Consider the following 8,032-nt stretch of genomic DNA (forward strand, 5'->3'; position numbering starts at 1 on the left):
CTAATGGAACGGAAAGTAATGGAGTATGTCTAGAAGTGCGAGGATAGTGTAAGGGGATCTTACTAAACTTCTTGCGCTCATGGCGCTTAGAAGTTATGGAGGGCGCGTCGGAGCCGAAGGTGGAAGGTGATGAAGTGTCGGTCTCGTAGTAGACCACCTTCCTCATCTTCTTTTTCTTGTCGCCACTCTGATGCGACTTGTGGGAAGAGGCTTTCTTCTCCTTCCCTTTCCCCTTTTTGCGTGATTCTTCCGATGAAGCCTTCCCGTGGCTTGTAGTGGGCTTTTCGCCGGTCTCCATCTCCTTCTTGGCGTGTTCTCCCGACATCACTTCGAGCGGTTAGGCTCTAATGAAGCACCAGGCTTTGATACCAATTGAAAGTCGCCTAGAGGGGGGTGAATAGGGCGAAACTGAAATTTACAAAATTAATCACAACTACAAGCCGGGTTAGCGTTAGAAATATAACCGAGTCCGTGAGAGAGGGTGCAAAACAAATTGCAAGCAAATAAAGAGTGTGACACGCGGATTTGTTTTACCGAGGTTCGGTTCTTGCAAACCTACTCCCCGTTGAGGTGGTCACAAAGACCGGGTCTCTTTTAACCCTTTCCCTCTCTCAAACGGTCACTTAGACCGAGTGAGCTTTCTCTTCTCAAATCAACCGGGAACAAAACTTCCCCGCAAGGACCCCCACCCAATTGGTGTCTCTTGCCTTGGTTACAATTGAGTTTTGATCACAAGCAAAGAATAAGAAAGAAGAAAGCAATCCAAGCGCAAGAGCTCAAAAGAACACAACAAATCTCTCTCACTTAACACTAAAGCTTTTGTGGAATTTGGGAGAGGATTTGATCACTTGGGTGTGTCTTGTATTGAATGCCTAGCTCTTGTAAGTGGTTGGAAGTTGAGAAACTTGGATGACTTGAATGTGGGGTGGTTGGGGGTATTTATAACCCCAACCACCAAACTAGCCGTTTGGTGGAGGCTGCTGTCGCATGGCGCACCGGACACTGTCCGGTGCGCCAGCCACGTCACCGGGCCGTTGGGTTCCGACCATTGGAGCTCTGACTGCTGGGCTCGCCTGGATGTCCGGTGGCACACCGGACATGCACTGTAGAGTGTCCGGTGCGCCACTTCGCACGTGCCTGACTTCTGCGTGCTCTAGCGTGCATTAAATGACTCTGCAGGTGACCGTTGGCGCGAAGTAGCCGTTGCTCCGCTGGCTCACCGGACAGCCCGGTGTGCACCGAAATGGCCGGTGAATTATAGCGGAGCGGAAATCCGAAGCTGGCGAGTTCAGAGTCGCTCTCCTCTGGAGCACCGGACTGTCCGGTGTGCACCGGACATGTCCGGTGAATTATAGTGAAGCGTCTCTGAGAATTCCCGAAGGTGCGAAGTTTGGCTTGGAGTACCCTGGTGCACCGGACACAGTCCGGTGGCACACCGGACAGTCCGGTGCGCCAGACCAGGGCTGCCTTCGGTTATCCCTTGCTCTCTTTGTTGAACCCAATTCTTGGTCTTTTTATTGGCTAAGTGTGAACCTTTGGCACCTGTAGAACTAATAGACTAGAGCAAACTAGTTAGTCCAATTATTTGTGTTGGGCAATTCAACCACCAAAATCAATTAGGAAATAGGTGTAAGCCTAATTCCCTTTCAGTAGTGTATTAGTTATTTTTCTGAATTATGTATTTTTTATTTTTTTAAGTCAAATATTTTAATTGATTTTTATGATTTTGTTTTATTTTATTTGCTTAAGTATGTGATCCAATGAATTTCTATTCAATAAAATAACGTATTTCATGTCAAATAAAAGTCTGTAAAAAAGTTGATGTAAAATTAAGGTAGATAAAATAACTAGTGACGATGATTGGTAATAGAATCTCTACTACTCTATAAGACCTTAGTGTAGACCGCGTGCACCATGGTTCTGCCTCTCCCATCCATACAGTCTCCGACGAGTGGGCCGCATGTTGGCAGTCCGCGCCCCCTCCCAGTTTCCTTCACCTCCTCTCCCATTATTCATTTATAGCAGGTTCTCTCTCCTCCCCATTTCCTCCGCCTCCTCTCCCGCTCACAAGCCAACGACCGAATCGGCCGCCGCCGCTGCTCCCCTCACCATGGAGGATGACGATACCGACCTCGGCACCGGGGGCAATGCCTTCATTCTGCATGGAGGAGGGTCAAAGTGGCAAACCGCGGCACCGACGCCGAGGCGGGCGCAAGTCAGGGCCAGGCACCGATGGGATGGTGCATGCCACTGTTGGACGACATCTCCCCCCTCCCCGTTAGCGGCGGCGGCGACGCGTAGGCGCCCATGCCGCTCCCATCGTCGCTCGAGCTGGACCTGTTCCACCGCGCAGCGGACGCGGGCACGGGCACCGCCGCCGTACGCTTCCCTTTCGGCAACATCCCCATTACGCACCCGTACTATTTCTTCGGGCAGGCTGCAGCCGCCGTGGAAGCAGGGTGCCGTGTGCTCAAGCTGGCGCCGGCGGTCACCGTGGCACAGAGCGACTCGGACTGTTCGTTGGTAGTGGACCTATCGTCGTCGCCACCAGCCACTGTGTCGGCGAGGAAGCCCGCCGTGTTCGATCTCGACCTGAACTGCTCACCGCTGACGGAGGCGGGAGCATAGTCGCCGGAGCTTTAATGACTGTATGTCTGTTAGTTTCTTTCTTCGCCTTTTTCCCGGTAGAGGAAAATTCGGTACTACGCTGAGAGAAACTCTTGTCCGATAGAGGATGACGGGCATTTTTGTAAATAGTTTTTGCGCCGGGGACCTTGCTTTAGCTGATGATGAAAGTTGTATTGTCACCCAAGACAGGTCGTGCCCCTCCCCACGGTCGCCCACAACGCATTTGCAACTATGATAATTCAGAGTAAAGATTTATGTTGATTCTCTGCAGAATTAGTTTTTAAAGGGAAACATATCTCAATTTTCTGGGTTTGTTGGGACAGACAATCAAGTAAGTTTTTTCATGACAGAACCATATTATGTAAAATATCTTTTCTCCCCGTGTATAAACTTTGTGCTAAATTCCACTGTTTTCTGTAATGTTGTACTAGCCTTAATGTCTAAAATGATACAACATAGAATGCTTTAATCAGTGGTAATTTTTCTTTCTTATAATTTCAGTTGTGGTTATCTCATATATATTATTTGGTGTTGGGTACAACTAAAACTTTTCCTTTTTAGTGCCATGTCAAATCCAAAGCAACCATTTACCTTAACGCCCCGTTTGGATCGTTGGAATTGAATTCCATTCTAATAATAATAATTTAGGTATATATCAATTAAGCTAATTCGGTTTTATGCAAAATATATTTATATACTATTATTAGCAAGATGTCGGAGATATTTATGTGCTACATTTTTACTATAGAGGAGTGAGACGAAGAGTGTCATGTAAGTTACAGAGTAGAAACAAATTCTACTAATGCATAAAATCATTTTCCACCCTCCACCCCATAAATTTGAGATAGGCTTATATCTGAACTTTGGAAAGTGGTGGAATGTCAAATTCCAAACTAAATAAGTTACTTTATTGAGTGAATTTCAATTCCTCTAAAATGAAGGGATCCAAACGCCCCGTAAGTGTCCATGCTTTGATATATGAATGAGATACTTGGAGCTTTCAGTTGGCCCATGTTATAACCATATCAAATTCTTTGCAGGCAACTGACTCCCAGGTAATTGATTATAAAAACACTCGTTAATTTTCTGCATACCTTCTCAGTTTTGTTTAGGTGTTAGTTCAATTCTGAAGTCATACCATCAATATTATTTTTTTTGTTATATTTATTGTTCCATATATCTCTTATTGCATCTCAAGAACATTCTGAAGTCACAAAATGCTCTCGGTTTAGGTCTTGATATAGACACACCCATTGATGTAACGAGAGCACAACTTGCATATAAACTTTCTGATGAGGTAACTCTTTTCTTATACAACTTTGTTGCTGCATATTTGTTTTTTTATTTTTGGGATGAAATTTACATCAACACTTATAGTTATAGAGGAATGTCATTTTATATTCATGCTAGGTAAATACCTGTATGTTGCAACAAGAAAAAATAATGCAGCAATAACATATGTATGACCATATATTGTGCTGTCAACCAAAATTAAGTTGTCTCTAGAACTTTAGAGTAGTCCTACATCTTTTAAGATATATAAACATCCACGTATAGGATAACATTTAGTATTTTTGCATATCAATGTATTTTAACATATTGGTTCCGTTGCAACGTACGAGCATATACCTAGTGGATAGTATAAGTGTCATCACACGGTGTCGATTTAACGGTAGACAGAAAAAAGGTAAGCTTACATTGATGCGGCACGAGGCAAGTGGCAGGGTTGGCATGCCGCTGGACGAAGGAAGCGACTCGGCCTCACCTCACCTGCAAGTCTACAACCATCGGATGAAGGATCGGCGCAGCAGATCGAACCGGTGAGGTGTCCCCGTGGTCTGCCCTCCTCGCGCGTTTGACAGAAACATTTCCATTTGTTTTCTCCTTGCGTACCATTCTTTTAATCGAAAATTCCTCTTTGTTTCATGGAATCCCTACGTCTATATATACAGAGCTGGGATGCATGTCATGTCAGGTCGTCTTTCTATATAGGACACACCTTAGCGAGCGAGACGATCGAGAGGCTGCCGTACGTGCCGGTCTCTCTCGTCGGCGGCGATGTTTCTGGTGGATTGGTTGTGCGACTTGTTTGTCTCCCTGCGGCGGCTGTGGCAGAAGGAGGCCAAGATCCTCTTCCTCGGCCTCGACAACGCCGGCAAGACCACGCTGCTCCACATGCTCAAGGACGAGGTACACATTCTGGCGCCCTGGTTTTGCTTGCTACCACATGCAGTTGATGATTTCTTCTCGCGTGCCGGCCGGGATAGTGAACAACGGTCGCCCTGCTGTGTCGTCGTTGTGCTATGCAGAGGTTGAGTCAGCACGCGCCGACGCAGCTCCCGACGTCGGAGGAGCTGAGCATCGGGCGGATCAAGTTCAAGGCGTTCGACCTCGGCGGCCACCGGATCGCGCGCCGTGTCTGGAAGGACTACTACGCCAAGGTTTGCTCCGCTGGCTACTACGCCGACAGCACTCGCCAGCCATGCATCACACTCATCACACGCCCTCTGCTTCTGCTTCATTCACCCATACTTACTTGCATTTATTCTTCTCTCCTGTTCATGCTCTGATGATCCGTGCGTGCACGCGCGTGCTCGCGCGCCACACGCACTTGTTGGCTGCAGGTTGACGCGGTGGTGTACATGGTGGACGCTGCCGACGGCGGCCGTTTTGACGAGTCGAAGACGGAGCTCGGCGCGCTGCTGTCGGACGACGCTCTGGCCGGCGTGCCGTTCCTCGTGCTGGGGAACAAGATTGACATTCCGCAGGCAGCGCCCGAGCATGCGCTTGCCTACTACCTCGGGCTCACCGGCTGCACCACCGGCAAGGGCACCGTGGACCTCGCCGGCACCGGAGTGCGCCCCGTCGAGGTCTTCATGTGCAGCGTCGTCCGTAAAATGGGCTATGGCGAAGGGTTCAAGTGGATGTCGCAGTACATCAATTAAGTAGGCTGGCACAGCAATACAATTACATTTTTCCTACCTCTGAGAGCTCTGACTCGCTCAGACGATTTATCTACTACGAGTCCGTGACTATTATTCAGAAAACCTCTTAGTAGTGATTACATACTAGTGTTTGACGCGCGCCCATGGGCGCGTGTTCAACTATGTTAGTATAAATAGACAGGTTGTTGGAAGCATTAGTGCTGAGAAAATTTCTTAGTACTTGTCACATTCTTTATCTGGCAAGATGGCAGTAATAATACATAAGGGAGAATTTTGTATCTCATATCTTTGATGTAGACTTCTTTGATCATTGTTGAATTGTTGTAGTACTCCCAGGGCATTCAAACACACACCAAATTTTCTCCGTCTACAGAACCATATATAATATCCATGTCTCTTGGAAACTCTTTCGTCAGAACTTCAACCCAAACATCAGAACAATTCTAATTTAGCAGTACTCTTGGCTGACTGTATATTCTATATAGATTTAAGTATGAATGCGAAAAATGTAATTCAGCTTATTCAAGTATAGCCAAGCAAAAGTGCGAAACCTTGCACCATATATGATCAAAGGTCATTCAACAATCAGGATAACATCACGCTGTTTTACCCTTATGGCTTAGCACCACCTCTATTCTCCTCAAATCAAACAAAAGTGAAGCTTGGACTATGGCAATGATTATTGATGGTACAACTACTATACTTGGTTAGCTCCTTTGAAAAACTATTATGCATAGTCACCACACAACATACTGAGAAAAATATATATCTGCACTTTAGGAAAAGTCTAGCAAGCTCTATAGAACATGCCATAGAAATATGAGAATGGCCAGTTGTGCAGGGAATGGCCAGACATCATATGAAAAAAACAACCATAGAAATCTGAGACAAAATAATACCTAGCTGAAATGAGAAATACCAATTAACAATGTATGTAGCTCGGTTAGAGAGTTGGAGAGGAGAAATCCAGGATCCAGGAAATAAGCGAGGCTGCCAGGAGCGAGACCACGGGACTGCAGACCTTAAAACTTCAAAATCTTGCTTCCATCTCCAAGCAACTTGCAAGGCAAAAGACATTTTAGAAGTGAGCTGCATTAGCACATAGTAAAGCAGAGCAATGGAAACCCGATGACCTAGGGAGCAGCAATGGCGCCGTTGCTGGCCTGTGTTCGGCGCTCTGCTGCGGCCTAGCCCCGTCCAAGGACGAAGAAGCGCTAGCGCACAGAGAAGCACTTCGGGATGGAGTTGTGGGCCCGTGTCGATTGCTAGGAGGCGTCGTCGCTGCCGCTCTGCTCTGTGTGCCATCCTGGGCGGCACCGCCAAGAAGGCGAGTTGGAGGCCCGCGCCTTCCTCTCGCAGTGGAGGCGGACCGCTCACTGTCGCGGTCTTGGCCCCCGGCGGCCAGGAAGGAGGCAGAGAAGCAGCCGCCACTCCGTCCGTGAGCCAAGGAAGCGAGGCGGGTGGGGTGTGACGGATCTGAGGCGGGGAGAGGGAGGTAGAGTTACCGGGGCGGCAATGCGAAGAGGGAAGGGTGGAGGCACAGGGGCGGCATGGCGCTAGGCGAAAGCTTGGCCCCACGCCCTGATTCGGAGCTGGCGCCGACCCTTGGAGCCACCGCACGACCGCCCTGAGCTCCGCCGCCGGATTCGGCATTTTAGAGGGAGGGATACAAGGCTCTTGGTGATGGCTCGCAGCGGAGATTGAAGGGGCTGGATCTTGGGACTTCGCAACATCAGTGTGTTGGGTCGCGTAGTCGTTGGGACAGGGCCGGAGGGGGATCTGTTCTCACAGTTGCTTTCGTCGAAGAGGGAGCAGTGGAGCGACCCTTCCCTATGGTGGACGACGGCGGAGTAGCACCGACCTTCGGATTGCTCTGGAATCGCCGTGAGTAGGTGAGAGGCCGACCTTATCCGTTGGCATGGGACGAAGACGGCCACCAAGCCATGGGTGAGAGGGATCTGGAATCTTCGCAGCGCCAGACTGAGACTTCACGGCCAAAGATGTTGGAAATGTTTTTCAACTGTTGGATTGCGATCAGATGGACGAAGGAAAAAAGGTCGACGTAGATACCTTATTCGATATCGTTTCGAACCAGCTTTGTATATATAGAAATAGAAATATGCACCAAGCAGTAATCCAATGACTCTCATGTGTTAGCTCTGCACCATTCAAATTGAGAATCCCCATGCAACTATTGTGCTAGTTCTGCGGTGTGTCACCCAATCACGACATGATAATGTGTCTATGTTCGTATACGTGCACCATGCATGACTAGGGCTCTATACCATTCAAATTGAGAAACAAAAATGTTTTCAACCGATTATGGAACTTGTTTGTGCTTTCACTAATGTGAGTTTCAAGTATTTTGGAACAATTTTATTTTCTTTGTGTTCCTTGCAATAAATTCTTAATGGTATGATCATATTCAATCTTATTCAACAATCCACTCTCAAAGCTTT

At 47.7% G+C, this 8,032-nt stretch overlaps 1 protein-coding gene across 1 annotated transcript; it reads left to right on the forward strand.

Annotated features, from left to right (window-relative positions):
* Window positions 1–4,622: 4,622 nt before the first annotated feature.
* On the forward strand, window positions 4,623–5,851 carry LOC103652863 (GTP-binding protein SAR2). Its single transcript, XM_008679842.2, has 3 exons — window positions 4,623–4,818; window positions 4,938–5,069; window positions 5,253–5,851. Exons 1-3 carry the CDS (start codon window positions 4,687–4,689, stop codon window positions 5,571–5,573), a joined length of 585 nt encoding a protein of 194 aa, XP_008678064.1. The 5' UTR covers window positions 4,623–4,686; the 3' UTR covers window positions 5,574–5,851.
* Window positions 5,852–8,032: the final 2,181 nt, after the last annotated feature.

Source organism: Zea mays, chromosome 4 (assembly GCF_902167145.1).
Source record: "Zea mays cultivar B73 chromosome 4, Zm-B73-REFERENCE-NAM-5.0, whole genome shotgun sequence".
NCBI lineage: Eukaryota > Viridiplantae > Streptophyta > Magnoliopsida > Poales > Poaceae > Zea > Zea mays.